Below are 21,189 nucleotides of genomic sequence, written 5' to 3' on the forward strand. Positions count from 1 at the left end.
AGTACAACCGGGCTCCTCCGATCCTGGATGCCCTCGAGTCGCCCTCGAGTCGCCAATCTCTTTTCACCATGCAGACCTCTTAGCGGTACTGCCAGCCTGCAGGCACCCAGGAAGCCGCTAGAAAATGTTTTATAGCGACAAACCGAGAGAACCCGGGCACCGCAGAGCCAATTGTGCGCCGCTGCTGAGCTCTCCCGATCACAATCGACTAATGACAATGCCATTCTTAATTTAACAGCAGGATACTAGTTCTCGAATTTAAAAAGCTTTCATCGAAAAGAACAGTGGGTCAATAAAGCCCTTGCTTTTCTCTAAAGCTGACATTTAGCATTAACTGTTCACAGCATTATTAGACATACGGGTCTCACTGTAACACACCGTCAGTGCTGGCAATACATTAATATATAAATTTGAAGGTCATGTAATGATCTTGGGTGCAGTATGTTAGCAGAAGCGGAAGTCCTGTCCAAATTGAGTATGTGTATAAATGTAAGGCTCTACAAATGATCTAAGAAGGTTATAGTAGCGCTCTTGAGTTGAGGAGTATAATTCTCTTCTGCCCTGACTATTTTCTTACCTATATTTTCCAAAGTCCTTCGGCATACACCTGTGATACTGAAATTGGTTGTTTTTTAAAATCAGGGAGCCTGTTCCAACCAATTAAGTGTCCACCTGGTGTATCATCAAGTCCAGGGCAATCAGCTCTTAGTCAATCAGCAGTTTTAAGAGTGCTTGAAGTCCTGGGTTTTATTGTGGCAAAGGGGGCAATAAAAGACAGGGGAAATTCCACAGAAAGGCTGCAGCTAAGTGTAACCTTTGAATATCTGTCACTATTGTAAAGCAAATGATTTCATCTGCTGCCATATGCTGCCATCTGGGTATTATCTACCAAGGATTTTGTCATGATTAATGCCCACTTCATAGCAGCATTGAAGGTTTATGAGCTATGTGTTTAAATGCTCACTGCCTCCCCTTCTGTGCAGCACTGGGCTCTTCCGGGACAGAATGGCTTTTAGACCACCTGTCTTGTCAGCAGCTTTTCATTAGGTAGCAGTAGAAAAACCTGCCACCCAGGTTTCCAGAGGAGGCACGATACGTTATAAACTCTCTCCCTCTGTATATATACAATGCATGGCTTTTCTTTTGGTCTAAGAGTTGAGTTGATCTTAGGAAATAAAAACGGAAAAGCCAACCTTATCGGACTATTCCTTAATTTCTTTTCCATTACTCCTATTTATTTATTTGGTTATTTGTTTTTCATTGTTTACTCTCTCATTAGCTACTGTTATGATTGAAATCCAATCCCTACACACTTGTATTATTCAAGCATATCAGAAAAGGTATTGCTTTGGGTATTTTCCTTGGCCTACCTGTGGTGTGTTGCTCTCTGTTTGCATTGCCTCTGGGTGGTGGAGGGGCTGGTGGTGTTGAGGGGGGCCGCAATCTGGACGGGTTGGATGTCAGCCAGTCCGGGACTCCAGAGCATTTCTCCCCAGTTAGGCTCGTGATACATTAATTAATGGGAACCGACAGCCATAAGAAGTCAACCTGCTGTTGTCTGAAGAGGCAATTACCTGACACTAATGAGCCAATGTGAGCGAGACTAAATGAAGAGGGGGCTGAGGCTCGGCAACAAAAAGTCCCCCAAAATGCTGGCTTGGAACAGGTTCGATTTTGGGAAAATGTTGAAGCTTTTTCACAATATAGTGCAAAGCAGAGAGAGGAGCCAAGCGTTTGTCCAACCAACTCCCACCACAATGAAATTCGGCAAAAGAGCAATTTTTCCAACATCAAGTGTTTCAATTAAATTTAAAAAACAAAGTAGAATAAAAAATAAAACAATCCAAAAAAATGTAACAAGCAGTGTGGAGATTTTAATAGTGTCTGATTCTGGAGAAATATGAAGCTAAATGCATGTTGTCAATAGCCTGTGCAGAGATGTTTCAGTTGTAAGTGCACTTTGGTTTCAGTAAGAAATCATGAAACATTGAGCTCAACAGTTACAGTTCGAGCAACAATACTTTCATTAAAACCTCGAACACCATGTGACTGTAGCAAGCAGCAAGCTGTAACTAGTAAATAATTTAAGTGTGCCGTGAATTTAAATATTAAAGGCTTTCAATGACACATTCATGCTGAGAGTAAAGTTACTTTACTGATAATATACCTTACATTCAAGCAGTGCTTTTCATTCCAACGACTCCAGCTTGACAGTTGGACTTTAATTCATCAATGCAGCAAATACACTCTCTGTTGTGGCATATGGCAGCCATTTTGTTCCATACACAAATTATATGTTGTAGGGATACTGGACAGGAGGTACACTGCAGGTTCATGCAGATTAAAGCTTAAAAAGATACATTAATTAATGTGGCCTAACATACCTTTTTGGGGGCTTGTTTCATATTTCAGGAGCTATTGATGCTTAACCTTGATTGTTGCTAAACCAATAACATAAATGGATTGGATAGACATTGTACATGTTTGAGAGACCTTTTTAAAAAGTATGTGCAGCAGGTAGAAAAGTTCAAATATTGAAGCTATAATGGAAGGCAGAGAACCATTAAAAGCTGGAGCAGGGCAGCGCAGTATGTCACTGAGGTGCTGTATCTTTCAGCAAGTGCTTTAAGTGGTTCCCACCGACAGTTTTAGGTCAAGGTTGACTCAACCATCACCAAGACTAAAGTGATTGCTCTGGGCAAGGAAGCCCTCTTGGTCATAAGATAATTAAATTCAACCCAGGCTGGAAACAGAAAAGAGTGAACTACTAAAACCACAGTTTTGCCAGAATTGGAAAACTGTAGAGCTCAAATGAATAAAAGGAAAATTCAATTCATCTTTACCTTCTAAGCTGTCAAAAGTAACCCATTTAAAATCAAACTACACGGTTTATTGGAAAATGCACCTGTAAGTTGTTTCAACAGATACAGTGAGGGAAAAAAGTATTTGATCCCCTGCTGATTTTGTACGTTTGCCCACTGACAAAGAAATGATCAGTCTATAATTTTAATGGTAGGTGTATTTTAGCAGTGAGAGACAGAATAACAACAAAAAAATCCAGAAAAATGCATTTCAAAAAATACATTGATTTACATGTTAATGAGGGAAATAAGTATTTGACCCCTTCGACTTAGTACTTGGTGGCAAAACCCTTGTTGGCAATCACAGAGGTCAGACGTTTCTTGTAGTTGGCCACCAGGTTTGCACACATCTCAGGAGGGATTTTGTCCCACTCCTCTTTGCAGATCCTTTCCAAGTCATTAAGGTTTCGAGGCTGACGTTTGGCAACTCGAACCTTCACGGCGCATGTACAGGCCCATCTGAAGTTTGCCAAAGGTTTTGTTGTTATTCTGTCTCTCACTGTTAAAATACAGCTACCATTAAAATTATAGACTGATCTTTTCTTTGTCAGTGGGCAAACGTACAAAATCAGCAGGGGATCAAATACTTTTTTCCCTCACTGTATGTGACCATTGTCATAAGTATGTTTCCTCCTAGTCACTTATTTTTAAGCTTTAGTCACAGCAGCTACTGTAAAAAGAAAATGAGAAACCAGGGTTGAGGTGTAAAATAAAGGTTAGGTTTGTTATCCTCAAGCCTGGCTACTGCTGTCATGAAATTGGAGGAAGACTAAGTTCAATAAATCTGTTGAATTTAAAGTGGATTTCAATATAGCAAGCAGGAAGACCAAGAGAATCTTGTTGACATTGCTTGCTTATTATTTACTGCTCTGTTTGTGTGACCTTTCTTCTGATGAACACTCACAACGCAGACAAACAAGAAATCATTTGTGAACAAATTGATTCAACGAACACTTGTTTTGTAACCGTGTTCCTGCTCAGCAAATAACAAACTTGCCTTGACCTCTGGATTTCCTGGCTCTTTCATTTCAGAGAACCCAGCGCAGGGGCATGGTGCAAAACTATACCATTTACAAGTGGTTTCTATGTTGATAGATGAAGTGAATAAAATAAGTAGGGCTTGGACTAGGGTGCATAGGTAAAGCAGATCATTTAGATGCAAAGTTGAAAATGGGATCCAGATTGTGCCAGGGGATAGATCTTTGCAGAGTAAGACAGAGGGATTGAAGGACAAAGGTTCTTCGGAGGGCAGGATGTAGACGGTCACATGAATACAGGTAGAGTGATCAGATGATGGAGGAGAGATGGAGGGAGTAGGTCACATTGATAATAGTTTATCTGCCTAGTTTCTGCCTGCATTGCTAATTTAATTATAAGAAGGAGCTTTTAGACAGGACTTAACATTTACTGTTGTGTAGATGGCATGTGCCAGAATGATGCACAACATTGCTCCAAGTTCTCATTTTCCTGTTGCCAATTACAGGTCATTTCATCCTCCACTAAACTTCTGCTGCAGCTTGCCTAATATGAAAGGTCTTCACTGTATACCTTTAAGATAGTCTCCTGGTGAAATGGGGGTATCCAAAGCTGTTCTCCATATTAATTAGGGCTTCCAGTACAGACATGCTTTTTCATTTCATTTGGAAAACGTGGGTTATAACTTGATTTGACGTATCCCATCATTCCCTTCACAGGGGGGAAATAAGTGGTGAAAAATAGAGAATGTATCCTCTAATGATAGCAGCTAGGAAATGATAGAAAGGGAGGTGTCATAAGCAAGACCAGGGTCTGGGAAAGTGTGGTTTATTATAATACTGTCTTCTGTGGTCCACATAAAACAGATTTATAGTTATGTGTACAGGAATACCAGTTTAAATGGTTAATTTCTCATTCTTCTCTTTGTAAATGTAACTGAGATGTGCATACCACCATTGTTGTTCTCCGATGCTCAGATTGAGGGTTCAGGGTTGCAATCTTGCCCTTTTTTTTCCACGAGTCTCAGTCAGAGGACCTTTCAGCTGAGGAGAGGCAGCCTGCACAGTGGCTTTAATAATTGATCACCTTTGCCTTTCATCACCCCAGACCCGTGCTCTGACAGATTTGGATCATTGGTTTGAGGAGTTTAAAGCACCTGACACATTTTGACAGGCAACTTTTTTCCCCCTTCACTGTATCTTAATACCTTTAATTTGCCGCATGTCCTGGATTACGATATGCACCAGGACTTCAATAATGCATATGGTAAGGGAATTGAGCGATAACATCTTTATTTTCAGATATCTATAGACAGGGGAAAAAGCTGTTCTGCTTTTCTAGCCTTAAATCTAAAGGTTTTTTCTTCTTCTTTCTTTTAATCTTTGAAGTGGCAATGAAATGACTTACTTGTATTTGTTTTTCTCTCTTTTTTCTTGCCAGTCTTCTGTGAAAGGAGAAAACATTACAGTGTTTGGTTGCCTGAACCATGGGATGCCACTGTCATTATCTGACAACTCAACGGTGAAATGTGAAACAGGTATGACAAAAATGTTTAATTTAATATAATACAATGGATACAGCAGCAGTGACCTTGCCTGACCTCTTTTCCATTATTCTGGCATCATCAAAAGATTATGCTCTGCTAGTGTGATAATTACTATAATTACTATTGTTATTATTATTATTGTTGTTGTTGTTGTTATTTCTAGAAGTAGAAGAAGCTGCCTTTTAAAATGTTTATTGAAAAGACCCCTAATTGGGAGTAGGACTTAGTCAAGAGCTAGCTAGACCTGGAGAATTAATCAATCAGATCAAATGATTAAATATATTATCGTGGGGGGGGGTTCTGAATTCACAAGTGCAGTCTGGTGCCTATTGTGATACCATTACCTTTTAGGGATTAAAAATGACAAATGCCTCCATTAGCACTAATGCTCGTCCTAACGATCGCACTGATCTGCGTTGCTGCGCTCACGCCTGGGCTGGGAACGGCATTCAGACACGTTTGGCAAAGTTGACAGGCAGCAGATGGAGGCCAGTGGGCCCATTTTGGTTTGGGGGTGGACAAACAACACAAAAGAGCACAAACCATTCGCCTTGCATGTCTTATTCCACAGAGTCCACGGCCGGGTTCGTTCTCTCTGTCAACACTACCTCTAACATCACAAAGCTGAGGATTCCCTACCCACAGACAGGCACCTGGTACCTGAGTTTACGCTCCCTTTGTGCCACGGAACATGGGTAAGCCATATCGCTATGGTTTCCTCATTGTCTCAAGCTTGAAAAAGATTCAAGAGGGTAGCTGAACTGTGTTTTAATGTTAAACTGTTGTAAATGACTGATGGTCACCAGATCTTGTTTTGCCAGATCTTGGCAAGATCTGTTTCACTTTTCATTAGGACTTCATTTGATTAATATGACACCAACAAAAGCCTTCCGTTGATTGGTAATTATTGTTCAGATCCAACAGCTGGGGAAGCATTAGTTTCATAATGCTTGAAAGTACATCTGATTTTTCACACAGGCAATAAAGCTGACATTGAAACAGCTGCAGAAAAAATAAATAAATATACAAATAAAGAGAAGGCATTCATCTAAGTTCTTAGTGTGGTAAGAGATTAACAAAAAGGCTTTACCTGTGAATGCACTCCCTCATCCGAAAACTGGGCTGCTTTGAATTAAATGTATGGAAAACTAATTCTAAACCAAATGGAAAATAATTAAAACAACTTAATTAGTCCGGGGAATGTAATTAAAATACAAAGGTGAAGGTAGCCCTAGAGACCAAATCAAAGGTTTTAGTATCGTAAATAGTTCTTGTTAATCCCTGAAGTTTTCTTTTGTTGTTGATTTTTTAATAGAAACTTAAACCAACATCTCATTCCGCCGAGAGACAGAGAAGCCTTATGATACCCACTTGATTATGCCAGGAGTGTTTGTTTTAATATCAGCCAAGCTTATCTTTTGCATTGGTGCGGCACAAAACCTTTGATTCGGTCTGGGCTTTTCTTCCGCTGTCTGCTTACCTGCTCCGAAGAAAAGGAAAAACAAAAGGGTTTACAATTATCATAGAAATTAACAAACTGCGGATACAGAGCGTGGAGAGGTTTACCGAGGGCTTACTGAGGCCTAGAAACCCATTTCTCATGTAAACAAATCCAGATTTGAAACCAGGCCTCGTTCAGACAGCACGTCACTGCACATTAACTCACTGTGTCCTCTGGTGTCCTTATCGTTTCTCTTCTCCCTGAAAGGTTCGAAGTATGCAGTAACGTGACCGCCGAAGTCTATCTGCGGTCATACCTCACACCCTGCATCAATGACTGTGGGACTTACGGACAATGCAAACTTCTCCGGACAAACAATTTCTTGTACGCAGCTTGCGAGTGCAAAGCAGGTAACACAAAATCAATGTAGTTAATTGTTCAATTTTCAATGTAGTTTCAAGAAAGTGGAGTGGAGCATTTATACTGGCCTGGAAACGAATGTTACAATGGAATGGGGGATAGGAATTTTAAATGGTTTGGGGTTCCTTGGGTTATCAGTAAATATTAGTATTCATCTCAATATTCTTAATCTTGTTGAATTTAAGCAGAATAAAAATCGAACTTGTGTGTGTGTTTGTATTCTGCAAGTTCTGATGAAATTTGTATTGGATATTACAAGAAAGTCCTGCATGGTTTAGGTATGATTTCAAAGGAAAAACATCTCAAAATCCATTACTGTATTTTGTATTAATAAACATTAAACAAACAAACACTTATGTGGCCATTTATAATGTACTATTTGTAACCCTAACCGCTTACAGTGTTTCAATATTAGTCATATAGAGGTTGCATTTTTAATCAGAGTGGTGTTTTGAAATTCCTGTTTAGTTTTGTGTTTTGATGGGATGCCCATGACAGATAATTGGCAAGAGTATGGTGAATTATACAATTAAATCTGCCTTTTCATCTCTCTCTTAGTAAAAAAAATTGCTCATAAAAAAAAATCCCTAATTAGAGGAAAGAGTTGTAATAATGTCATCAAATATGCTAATTGCTATTTCTCAATTATACCTAAATTATACAGCGCTTAAGTATGACTATTTCCCATTGGATACACATTGTAAACTGTGTATGCTGTTAATGCACACGAATGTGCCTGGTTAAGTATGCTTTCTTTAGTCAACATCTGCTTTGAATTTAACAATCATTACATCTTTCTTTTTATCTGACATCTAACAATGGGGCTTTGATACTCCGAAATAAAAAAAATTCTAGGGGGTTTAGGAAAACACAGTTGCTAATCTCTTTTAATATCAATTGAATTGCCAGTTGTTAATTGCTAGGGGGAGGGATAATGTGATTCGAGCGTACTCCGAAGGTTTCGATAGAAAAAGTATAGTACGATATCGTGAAAAACATCACCACCTCAGAAGCGCAGCCCCACAAACATATTCACGCACATGTATGTGTAGTATGTATTGATAGAGCTTTTGTACATACATTTAGGAGATATCTTGTATGCACAAAGTTTGGCAGTAGTGAAAATGAGCAGTCTTGATATCAGTGTGACACAACACCAGGCACAAATCAGAGAAGGCACAAACACAACATGATCTGGCTGCACAGCTCCTGACACAACCACACACACACACACACTCTTTCTGAAGAATTGAGCTCGTAAACAGAACCGCGCTGCAGAGGCCCATTAGGGTAATGCGCCGGAGGTACTGAGGCACCAAGGTGTTTTGTCACTGCTGCAGGATGGGACGGCTGGGGCTGCACAGATAACTCGGAGGCGTACTCCTACGGCTTCCAGCTGCTATCCACGCTGCTGCTCTGTCTCAGCAACCTGATGTTCGTCCCTCCCGTGGCCATCGCCATCCGGAGTCATTACCTGCTGGAGGCCTCAGTCTACATCTTCACCATGTTCTTCTCCACAGTGAGTACACGGACACCGACCCTCAGTTAAGCTCTGCTCTCTCTCCGCACTGCTGCACCGGATAGTTGAAAGCCCACTTAATCACCACTGCTTGTGACAGATTCTGCAGTTGATTGGCTGTTGGATGTTCGCCAAGTTTCACCAGCACAGTTTTTGTGATAATGAACACATAGCTGTACCTAAACTGTTCTGGGCACATTTTTCAGCCGGAGTTATTAGGCTGCCGACTGAGCCATGGTGTTCGTAAACTCTCGATTCTTGTGACTGCCACTACATGGTATGCCATTTGAGTTTTTGAAAAGAATAATAACACGTTTGCTTATTTTCCAAAACAACATTTGTGTGATGTATGGTACGCAGGTTTGGATGTGCAGCTCACAATGATTTGCATACCTTGTGGCGACGGCAAACGCCAAGCAAGATGGATTATTGTTGGAATATTTCATTTGTACACGACATGAAAACATAGATGAACAGATTGGTATTGAAGATAGTTAGATACGATACTTATTTATTAGGGGTCTGATGAAGGAGAAGCATAAATAAACCTCTTGCCTCTGAATGGGGGGTCCTTTAACTCTGTGTGTGCATTATTCGAATCGCATTGCTGAAACGTCTACTACTTTATGCAGATGACCATATGCTTTAGCATTTTGCCAAATGTGAGATGACAAAACAGTTTTGACTTGTTATTAAAGCTTTGCTCCCACAACATATTTATACATTCAGGGAACAGTTTAACACACTGCAGTGTGACTCTTTTACTGGTATGTTAAATAGTACAGACTGGCTCAACTGGTCTGAGCATGGTGTTGTAGCCTAATGTGATTTGACCATTCGTTTAAAAATACACATTATTATTAGTAGTAGTAGTAGTAATAGTTGTATTTCTGTTCTTGATTTTAGGGAATTGGAGAAGATACTGCAATCACAAAGGGATAACAACTGTATAGCATTTATGTCATTCCCAACATTTTATCCTTGATCAGAGAAAAAAAAGCCAAGAGTATCAGACTTCTCTGCAAATAATCTGAGATAAGAAAAGCAGCCAAAAGCTATCAGTACCAATATACACTCTTGCAATGGAGTTGTAGTGTGTCGCTATGTTGACAAAGATTGACTGAACTCTCTCTGTACATTAGAGGCACTGTGTGATGGGAAACAGTATTTGGGTAATGCAGATGGAAAAGAGAAAAAGCCAAGTGTAATGGCATGCGTTCAATGCTAATCTTGAGGTTGGGTTAAAGCATGACGTTCTTGTTCAGTGTAACTAATTGTCCATAACATGGGGAGGTCTGTTTAGGCCTACTGAATTATTCAAACCACACACATACACAACATATCGAACAGTTCTGGCTAATGTGAATCATTCAAGACACTACATTTGACATTTTCAACGCTAGATAATTGTTACTTTGCCTGGCATAACTAGAACACTGTTGCTGTGATCTTATACTTCTTCCCCCAGCACCTTGTTTTACAAATGAATTTGAAAGAGGTTAACAAAGTATTGGATTTGTAGCTTGGAGAAAGATATCCAGGCACATTGTACATCAGTCTCCACCAACCTTTTTTTGATAAAATGAGAGAAACCTTGTTTTCCTTGGGAACTATAGAATGCCAGGGCTTGTATTCCACTGTGAGCATCATTCTTTGGGGGGGAAAAAACATTTGAAGTTTAAATGTATTGTACATGTTTAACTTGCAGTTGAATACCATGTCTCCATTGCTTTATTTCTTTTCAGTTTTACCACGCCTGTGACCAGCCTGGGATTGTGGTGTTCTGTATAATGGAATATGACGTGCTACAGTTCTGTGACTTCCTGGGATCCCTCATGTCTGTATGGGTCACAGTTATTGCTATGGCGAGACTGAAGTCCATCATTAAACAGGTGCACTCATTATATCTTACATTATATCTTATATTTAATTTCTTTCTCTCCTTCTTTTTCTTCCCCTTCTTCTTCTTCTTCTTCTTCTCATTAATAAAATGCTAATGGAGCAATGCCCTGTGTTGTTTTATACGTAGCATGTGTGTTTGTCAATGGTATCAATTTAGGGTACTTGCAGATTACATGCAGAGGTTTCACTGAACAGATGTTCCCCTTTCTAAGGCCACACGAGTTTATCTTCTTTCTTGTGAATTTAGCAAATTTACATTCAACAGATTTTGTAGCAGAATGAGAATACTGTGCCATTCCCCAATGAAATCCCCATTAGCATCAGTCATTAAAGCACACAAACGAGGATATTGTTGTGCATTACTTTATTCCTTATCTGTCTTGCATGTAAATGCCAGCAAACAGCTCTTCTTAGTTGTAGTGCACATGCATATGCGTGTGAACGGCTCAGGCAGCCCCACTGTTTAGATCTATCACTCGGTGGCTCTCTTCGACAGCTTGGAATAGCCTCGGTCAACAGCTCTTGGCAGCAGCTGTGTCCCATGGCAGGTGCTGTGTTGAGATGCACTCTGGTTAATCTAAATGCACACATTGTTTCTGCGGGGGAAATATTTCTGACAGTCACCTGCTGGCGCACAGTAATGCTGCCCACTGCTTGAGACGGATTGACTGATTTCTAGCATCGTGTCTGACTGTCACAGACTTCCCCAACCTGTGCTCACCCAGGGAATCTTGCATTTTGTAAATGGCATTAATACTGTGGCTTTTTCTCTTTGTTCCCCGACACAAGGTGCTTTACTTGCTCGGGGCCATGTTGCTGTCAATGGCTCTGCAACTGGACCGACACGGTCTGTGGAACCTCCTGGGACCCAGCCTATTTGCCTTGGGGATTATGGCAATTGCTTGGGTAAGAATTGCTCATAATGCTTAAAATGTGTTCAGCTCTGATGGCAGTATTTTGGGAAAGTACATGTGAAAAAGAATTATGGATTTTAAATTTGAAGTGCTTTGTTGAGAGGAGAAAGTTTCTGGTATCAATGGGTTGCTTGTGATGAAAGGTCTGTTGAATTTGATGGAAGATCTTTTCTCCTCTGTAAAATAAGAGGTTTCCTAATAAATGTTCTCAATTCCTACCGCTTGCCCTTTCTGCATTAAGGCAGTCTTAAACCCATTTGTAAGCAGCTAGCAGATCATGTTTTCTCAGTCAAAAGGTCTTGGCACAAGCTGAGATGTTTTCTCACACAACATAGCACTTTTATCAGAGGGAAAGCACAATAACTGTGAAACGCATTCATAGTTCTCTTATCCTTTGCATTTTACTATTAGTCATGCTCTTCACTTCCACCTTTAAGCTACATGCTCTTCTCCTGACTCTTGAATGTCCTGACACAAGAAGATATATATATATATATATATATATATATATATATATATATATATATATATATATATTAGCAAACTCCTTTCTATTACACTCTGAATATATATCACAGAGTTCTGCTCCTCTCTTCTTATTGCGCATCAACAACTTATCGTATGGAAGGGTTGTCGGTACTGAAGTTGTTTAAAACCAATCTTCAGGGTGTTGTCCTTCTTTTATTTTATATATACATCTTCTTTGAAAATCTCTCTTTTGAAAGTTTGGCGATTAATAAGGAAGGGGGGAGTTAATTTTAGACTCACGCTGAGTTTCTTTAATGGTCTCCTTAGTATCAGATTATTTTCCGAGCCTAGGGAATGTCCCAAATGCCCATATTCTGCATGAATATATAACTATAATAACAGTGTAATAACAATAGTTATAACAATCTATAACTAAGACTCTCAATTTTCTTTATGTATTAATTAATAATAATGGACCATTTAAAAAATGGTGAAAAGTGAAAAGAAAAAGCAAAATAAAACAGAAAAACACTTTTTTCTGTTCTCTTTTGAATGCCATTGTGTCCTGGGGGTTTTGGGAAATACCCAAATTGTAGGTCAAGCTTCTATTTTCACTTCTCCGTGTTTCTTTTCTGTCATTAGCTTTTCTTTTTTTTAAGAGGTTATGCAAATGCACACACCACCCTACCCCAGCCCTCCCCCCTTCCCTTACTTCCCTACATATCCTGGGGCTCCGCCATATGGGACTTCCAGATTGTGTGGAATTGTATGGTGGCTTTGTGAATTTGGAAAAACAACCGTTGGAGCCTCAGGGCATCAACTCACCAAATCTATTTAGTTTGAGCTTGGAGTTTAGATCTAGCTTCAGGGTAAAGCTTGTGGAGATTAAATATTTTACTGCACCAATCAGTGTCTTGTACTGTATCATATGAGGTCTCCTAAGGGTCAAGGTTTTAATTTTCAAATCCATTGAATTATAATTGATTTAAAGCAGGCACACTGGGAGCTAATCATTTGTTGTTGGCCAAAAGGTCGTTTTCTCCTTATCAGAGAAATTACAATGAATCAAGCCCGTTCTGTCTTTTGAATGCCACACATTCCATATTATGGATCCTTTCTATCAACTTGTCATTTGTTTTTCTTTCCCAGGCTTTGCATCTTGAATGTTCACATTCTCAAATAAGATCACTCAACCAGAAAGCAGAAATCTGTTTTATGAAATGTTACAGTTCAGCAAAACAACTGCGATATCACAGGCAGGGATGGGGTTGGAAGGGAAAGTGTAGAGAGAAATATTCAGGATTATATGACAAGTGGAGTTGTGGCATTTATTAGTATTCCAAATTCATTCATTTGTAGATGCGTAGGAAGTTGACAAACACACGTGTATATATATACTACATATTAAAAATATGTACTACTGATAAGTGTCTAGTATATACATTTTGTGTCTTGCATTTTTTTAAATCAAATAATACGCAGACAAGCACTTCGTAAAAGACTGAGTGAAATAAATACTGGGGTCTTGAGTTACTCTGATGCTACAGGCTGTCTGCTATAATAGCTAATGTCTGGGGGTTAATTTGTTGATGAGCTGTAATGGATTAATGAACTTCACTTAAGGTGTCACACTGAGCTCCAGCCCTGGGGGTGACGCTGTGATATGATCAAACAACATGAAACAATACATAAAACCTGAGTGAGTAAACAGTGAAAAACATCTATCACTGTTCTGTAATTGGATATGGACTTTTTCATTTCCATATCCCTAGGTGAATTATTAATCTATTTGATGTAATACAGAAGCAAACTCCTACATGGGCACAAGGGAAGGAAAAGGAGTCAAGTTTGAACTTTGTGGTTCAGGAAACTGCAGAGGAGAGCCATAATGGAGTAAAGGATTCATGTTATTCCTGTTATTTATGATCTCAAGACCTGTTTTTCCCTTTCCCTGAACATCAGCTATGAAAGGACTACCCATCAGAATAACTTTCAGTTCTCTTTAGTTCTCAGTTTTTCCTGCTTCCATCGGTAGTTTTGATGCACTTGACTTGTTTTCCAATCTCGTTATGTGGCAGTAAATCTGCTGCAGCTTACATCCGTTACATGGTAATTAAGTTTCTTCTACTGAAAAATGTCTTCTGAAAAGACTTTTCGGGGCTTACACTAAGGAAGGAGCTTGGGTTAACTTCAGAGGTGTAGCACAATGTTCGGAAGCCCTTTCATCAACCGTTGACTTCTGAAAGCAGGCCGTACCCTCTTTACTCTTTCATTTGATCACATTTATCCTTGACACAGAAGTATTCTATCCTGTGAAAGCTGATTACGAACAACAAGTAAGAAAAGAAGTGAAGGAAGCCGTGCTCAATGACATATCTTCGTCGCAGAACACTGACAGTAAATGCCTCTGAAGGTCCACACTGTTGCACGTGCACCCTGGATTACATTTGCAACGGCTCATTGTGTGCCACACGTTAAAACATGTCCTCACACAAAAGGGTCATACTTTCCCAGAAGAGAGAACCACGTGTACGTGACTCTGGTTGACAAAAACCTGATATGACAAGCACAACTTAATCTGAAGAGGCAAATAAGCTTGGATTCATTCCTCATATCATCAAAAATTCCGCTTAATTTCTCCGTATTTAGTCGTGGAGATGAAAAGGCAAACACTCGTCAGCTCTTCTCCCTGACGGTGCCACAGAATCAAACCTTGGTTATTTCCATTGATTAATAATTCCTTCTCTTGAAACAGTTTAGGTAGATAGAGTTTAAGTAAGAGAAAGATTCCTTTTCACTGTGTCATGAGTTACATCGTCCCACAATTTTTGTATTCCTCTGACACGTGTCAATTATATTGTTTATCTTAAATGATGGCCCTATTTGTTATTTAATATCTTTTTTAATGAATGTTAGCATTACTGAATGACTTTTGCAACATAATTGTAGTGGGACAATCAGGCTAATTAATGGGGTTGTTCCAAAATTAGTAGATGCAACAACTCCCCCCCACAAAAACTAAACAAAAACAAACAGAACAAACATCATTTTAAGCACATTATGTAACATATTTGAATTGCAACCCTAAAATGTTTCCTCCTCTTCTTTCTTTCCCTGTTTTATTAAAACTTCAGATTACAGACTGTGAAGCTTTTTATCTATCCTGGTAATACCCACACACTTTTTTCATAAGATTTATTTTCAATAAGTAAACCAGCTCGTGCTCTCAACTGTCCATTATAAAAGGTCTTTTATAATATATAAAAAATATATATAATTCTGATTTTAAGAAAGAAATTAACCAACCCACTCTTTGATGTAGAGCAGTGGTTGCTTTGGTAATTAAGGTACAAAGGACAATGTTTGTTACCGGCCATTGAAAAAACACCTTGAGTAAGATCTTTCACCTCTTTCTGCTGTTTATTTTATGGGGTTGCTGCATCTTCTCCCATGAAGCCTAATTTGCATGAGACCTCAGACGTGTTTCCCCAAATTAAAGCTAGTCGACACATAAAACAAAAGCCAAATGAAGGTGCTACTTGTATCTGTTCTTTTGAAGCTAATGAGAGTTTGTCACAGGTGTCTTCATTAAATATTTTAAAAGGCATTGTATCTGTTTAGCATTCAGATGAGAGTAAGAAAGGGTTCTCATTAAAGTACGATTTCTTGCTTCCATAATAACAAGTGTTTTTGAGCCTCACATTAAAAACAAATTGGGACTTAAAGTTAATATAATTATTATAGTAGCATAAATTAACTAAAATCCAAAATGTGGGGGTGAAGACTGGATAACCTTTGAACTGCCATCCCATTGATCTCTGAAAGTATATTCCCTTTAACTCAGTTCAATAAACGAGAATCTTAACATACTTCTTTATTTTCAATCAAGGTTTGAGAAAGGGAAGATTTTGAGTATTACTGTGACTGGAGGAATTAGAGATTTAAATATTAATCCCCCTGTAAACCCCCAAACTCCCTGAGTCTTAGAAAGCTGTCAGTGAATACACACATGCACACATTTGTCAGTGATTCAAATGCAGAGGAATAGTCGAGAGGACATGCCCCCCCCACACTTTTTGAAATATGTCAGATATCCAACAATCATTCATTATATAGCACCCCTGCCTCCCTGCCCCACTCAGCAACTCACAATAGGACTCACAATGAATGCACCCCCCCACTCCAGAAATGAAAGTTATGCCACTATGAAGAAGATACATGACATCTGAAAACACCTGGTAAATACAAATTGAATCAAGCTAGCTGTTAAAAAGATGGCTTCTGGTTATAGTTACTCTTTAGGTTGTTCTCAGTGTTACAGTGATATAACAAGTGTTTCTGATTTTAATCTGATTTAACTTTTAGTTTAGTTTAGATTCCGGTTGCCGATTTAAGCAGATTTAAACTGAAAGTTTATTTCAGCATTTTGGGTTCAACTGGAAAACTCCCAGAATCTGAGGAAAACTGAATAAAACCAGATTTCTACCCAGATATGTACTATTTTTTTGATCAAGTATGAAACATTTAAATTGATTTTTTCGGTGTAAAATTCTACCCGATTAGAAAAAACAACCAAATTTAGAAAGCAATTCAACTGAAAATCAGAACCCTTAGATATAAATTGAGGCAGAGATTAATGTTAGCATTGAACTTGTTACTGGGGTAGATCAATGTTAATAAGTCATTTTGAAATGACTTTTTCAGGTTGAAGGATATTTTGATCATTACAACTGATTGGTTTAGAATTGCTCTGCTCTCCTCACAAGTTTTCCAAAAACCTTCATTCAAACACCATTTTCTAAAGATGTCATTAAAACCGAAACTCCTCTTTGTGCTATTAAGTTCTTCCTCCCATTAGAAACAAATAAATAAATAGCTGACAGTTTTAATGGCGAGATTAAAACGTGATGAGGCATCTGAGCAAAGCAGCTGGAGAAACACAGAGGCCGTGATTAAACCAGACAATGCATTCCAGCACTGTTTAAAGCCAGACCTTGATTGTGTGAGTCCCCTCAGTTCAGGTTAACTCCCCATCAACAGAATTATGGGGGGCAGACAAGGTGCAAGGTGGGAAACACAACGCAAATTGTTTGGGTAACTTCACAACAAAATGTAATGAATACAACTTCTTGTTGACCTGCAAACTCCTCAGTCAGTGTCTTTCTGTACCCCTCCCAGGAAACTGAGAGCCTATACTTTGTTTTGTGCGGCACTATAAGGTGTTTTGTTTTGATTGCAGACTGTCCGTACAATCAGAAGACGTCGCTGCTACCCACCCACCTGGAAGCGCTGGGTTTTCTACCTCTTTCCTGGAACCATGATCGCCACCTCAGCCGTAGCTCTGTATGCCTTTGTGGAGACCGAGGAGAACTACTTCTACATTCACAGCATCTGGCACATGCTGATCGCGGGCAGCGTCGGTTTCCTCCTGCCGCCCCGCGCCAAGCCCGACGACAAAGTCACGCCCATGCAGAGGAGGAGAGGCTGCGGCTACCAGCTGTGTGTCAATGAACATGAGGAGATGGGTCTTGTTGACCCAGCCATTGTGTCAATCAACAGCATCTGCACAAGCTGATATTGCTGTCCTCGAAGACTTTTATTGCCTTCTATTGTTAAAAAAAAAAAAAGGAAAAAAAAGCCAGAGAACTTGAAGAGCGATGTAAATAGCAAACAAAGGCTCCGGAGTTTTATTATTACTGTTACTATTCTAATTATTATTATTAAAATTAATTTATTACTAGGATTTTTTTTACCTGAAGACACTATTGTTTGTATATAGTGTTTTTGTTTTTGTTTAAGCTAATCACTGCTGCTAATTCACGGTGACTGTAAAATGGTTCTGTATTATTTGATGTTAGTGTGAAGTTTTCCAAACAGACCAAATGTTGAATTTCATTTGGAGGGGAAAAAAAAAAAGGAAGAAGGGGGAAAAGAACGAGAAAATGAAAAAGGGCACGGCTTTTCTTTTGGATATATCTTTTGCACTGAGACACAAACAATGTGATATTGGACATTTTTTAATATAAATATAGATACTGTATGTATAAATATATATTAAGCATCACAATGTTAAAAAGTAAGAAATAGTTGTGTTCCGTGGTATGTTCGATAGTCTGTTGGATTGCGGTCTGTTGCTTCTGCAGGTGTGATGTATGTGTAGTTGTCAGATATGGGAAGGCACTGCCTCAAAGCTGAACAAAAAAATGCAGGTTTGTTTCACAAAGCTAGGAAGAAACATCTATGGTCTGCTGTTCCTGGCTGGAGTTCTCCATCATGCCCATGGTAGCAGCGGGGGGTGGGGAAAACACAAATAAACTTTTTTCTTTTTTTTTCCAGTTTTGAAGTTTTATATTTAAGATTGGTTTTTCTTTGCAGGTAACCCAGAAAGCCCCTAGTTATATTGCCATTGTCTCAACACAATGCTGTATACTGTATTTCTTAACTACAGTCATCACTGTTGAGAGATAAACAAATGCTGTCTTTGGAAACGTTAATGGGCGTTCAGACATATCGGGGTGACAAGAACCCAGCAACACCATCCTGAGTCAGATGACAGACAATGCAATCTCTTTGGCAGAACAGTCTTAGTTTGCTGCTTCAGATTATACTGTACATGCCACCAAGGCTGTGACAGTTCAAATAGAGTATACAGTTCGAAAGTCTTTTTCATTTCTTGTCTCTCTAAGACATGATATTCGTCGAAGAAACAGAGCTTCCACGCTTTAACATGTGTCTACTGAATTGTTTCTCTTTTTTAATTTGTTCAGCACGGTGCTCTTGTTATCTTCACAAGACAGTGTGGATTACAAGACAGTTGACACGTTTATTCAAAATTTCTTGGGAGGGTAATCATTAAATAAATACATTTATTCTAATGGCTGCATGGATTTTCCCTCTCCCCAATTCATGGAATCAGACATTTCTTCACAGTTATTGCATAGCCTCATATAATGCTGATAGTCTTGTTTACGGTGGTTAAAATATGGAGAGCGGAATGATTTGACACAAGTTGATACGCTGGCAGGCCACATTATGAGCAAGGAAGGAATGATGAAAATAAATTGCCAATTTGAATAAAATAACAGCTTTCTAAAAAATAAAATGCAGCAGACTTTATTTCTTTGCTGGCATTTTACAGGAAATGTTTCTATTCAAAATGTCACACTACAATATTGAAGGTCAGGCAACTGGGGAAACTTGCATCTTAATGTAACCAAGTTTTTCTTTCTTTCTTTCTTTCTTTCTTTCTTTCTTTCTTTCTTTTTACTAATCTCTATAACAGCCTTATCTGTTGCATGTTTACTAGTCTTCATGTCCTGGGTGTTCTTATCATTTTCACCTCATCAATGATTTTCAAGGTGCAACTCTCCGCATTATATAATTTTCTCAAAGCTGTCTCTTCTGTTTCACTTGATGTGGGCAAATTTAAGTGACATTTAAATCAAGTTGAATACTGGTTAGGAAAGTCTCCACCTTGACTTTTGCACAGTCTGTTCACTCCTGCCCTGTTCTTATTCTAGTTTTTGCTTTGGCTGCATTTCCTTGCATAGCGTCTGTTTCTTGCAGACAATGGCAGTTTATCACTGCACCATCGGCCCATTTTTGTCACTTTCAGGTCATAGCATGTTAAATAATATTGAGGTATGTATTTAATTATTTTACTCAGATAATCGGCAAGATTGAATAAAGTTGATCTTACATTATTGGTTTTACAGAAACAATCATCAGATATGAGTAGGCTAAATAATTCACAATATGTGAAATATGCCTTTTGCAATTAAATATATGTCTTTAATTTCCAGCAACACAAATTAACTATTTATTCAATAAGCAGATGTTTTTCTACAACCTTGAACCAGGCAGAGTGTTCACATTACCATATAAACTCATTCCAGGCAATAGTATCTGCCTTTTACATCTATGAATGTCTATATTTATACAACAAACAAATCTTCCTTCAGAAAACGTTTATGGACATTTTCAACTCAACAAGGAACAGCACGTACAAGTGTAGAATAAATAATGATTTTACGCATGCTGATGTGCCCTGTATTTTATTCTAAAAACACACACACACAAACAAAAATGTTTTTACCAGCAAAAGAAAGACTTGTATAATGTGAGTGTTGATTATATAAATGGAAATGCACTTGATCTTTATATCCCACTTATATAGGCTGATAATTATGTATATCTTCATTTGCTGAAGATTAGTTCAAATGAGATACAGTAAATGCAGTCAAAGACAAAATTATACATTATTCACATTGCAACAAAACCGTGAGGGGAAAGGATAATGCAGTGAAGGTTAGGGTCAAAACCATATTCATACACTAAATATAAAGAAAGAAACAGTACAATTCTCAAATAAATAATACAGTGGCAGGACTGACCATTGCACTACAGTTGATTGGTTGATTGCCATGGTGCTTTCTCCCAGGTGTCTGATTCGATCAGCAGAAAGCAGGGGAATTATTCACTTTCATAATGAAGTCAAATCAGCCAATCTGACACTTGGGTGGTTGTGCCCAGACATATAAAAGGCTTAGTTCAGAGGTTGAGTAAGTGGAGCCAATGGATTTCTTTGACTAACCCAGCATTCTGGTTGGGTGCCAGGTGTTTCTTGGATGGTAAGTCACTTGGCTGGTTGAGCTAGCAAGCCTTTGATTGTGGATTTGACTGCCCTGACTATATGAAAGAGTCTAATAGAGTCTATATATAGCATAATTTATTTTAATAATACATATATTCCTCCAGACCACCATGGTCTATCATCTCACAAGTACATAGTACAATACGTTTCTTTGGATTAAGAAATCTGGATTTCAGAACCTGATACAATGTGTGTGTGACAATATTCACATGGTTAAATAATAAAGATACTCTAAAATATGTAGATCCTCATTAACACAGACCACCAATTATGCAAATCATTTCCACATGGTGACAAACTATCACAGAGATTATTTCTATCATCATATTTTTCTGCAAACAACAGAGCACTTATTTGCACTATAGGTGTGATTATTATAGAGTATTAGAGAAGCCTCAAAAAGCTATTCATACATTTAAATAAAGAAGGCAAAAACAGCCCAAACATTACAAACATGTTTCATATTTCTACAGATGAACAGGTACAGCCA

The 21,189-nt window shown here is 38.6% G+C and overlaps 1 protein-coding gene across 1 annotated transcript in view; it reads left to right on the forward strand.

Moving 5' to 3' along the window:
• tmem8b (transmembrane protein 8B) overlaps nt 1-20,042 on the forward strand; it is a 111,594-nt gene extending 91,552 nt beyond the window's left edge. The window contains exons 7-13 of the mRNA XM_066710590.1: nt 5,277-5,373; nt 5,954-6,077; nt 7,091-7,233; nt 8,584-8,762; nt 10,508-10,654; nt 11,454-11,570; nt 17,286-20,042. Of these exons, the coding sequence (XP_066566687.1) occupies nt 5,277-5,373; nt 5,954-6,077; nt 7,091-7,233; nt 8,584-8,762; nt 10,508-10,654; nt 11,454-11,570; nt 17,286-17,621 (1,143 nt within the window). The 3' untranslated portion in view covers nt 17,622-20,042. The remainder of the gene's footprint in view (nt 1-5,276; nt 5,374-5,953; nt 6,078-7,090; nt 7,234-8,583; nt 8,763-10,507; nt 10,655-11,453; nt 11,571-17,285) is intronic.
• Nucleotides 20,043-21,189: the final 1,147 nt, after the last annotated feature.

Source organism: Amia ocellicauda, chromosome 8 (genome assembly GCF_036373705.1).
Source record: "Amia ocellicauda isolate fAmiCal2 chromosome 8, fAmiCal2.hap1, whole genome shotgun sequence".
In the NCBI taxonomy this organism is placed as follows: domain Eukaryota; kingdom Metazoa; phylum Chordata; class Actinopteri; order Amiiformes; family Amiidae; genus Amia; species Amia ocellicauda.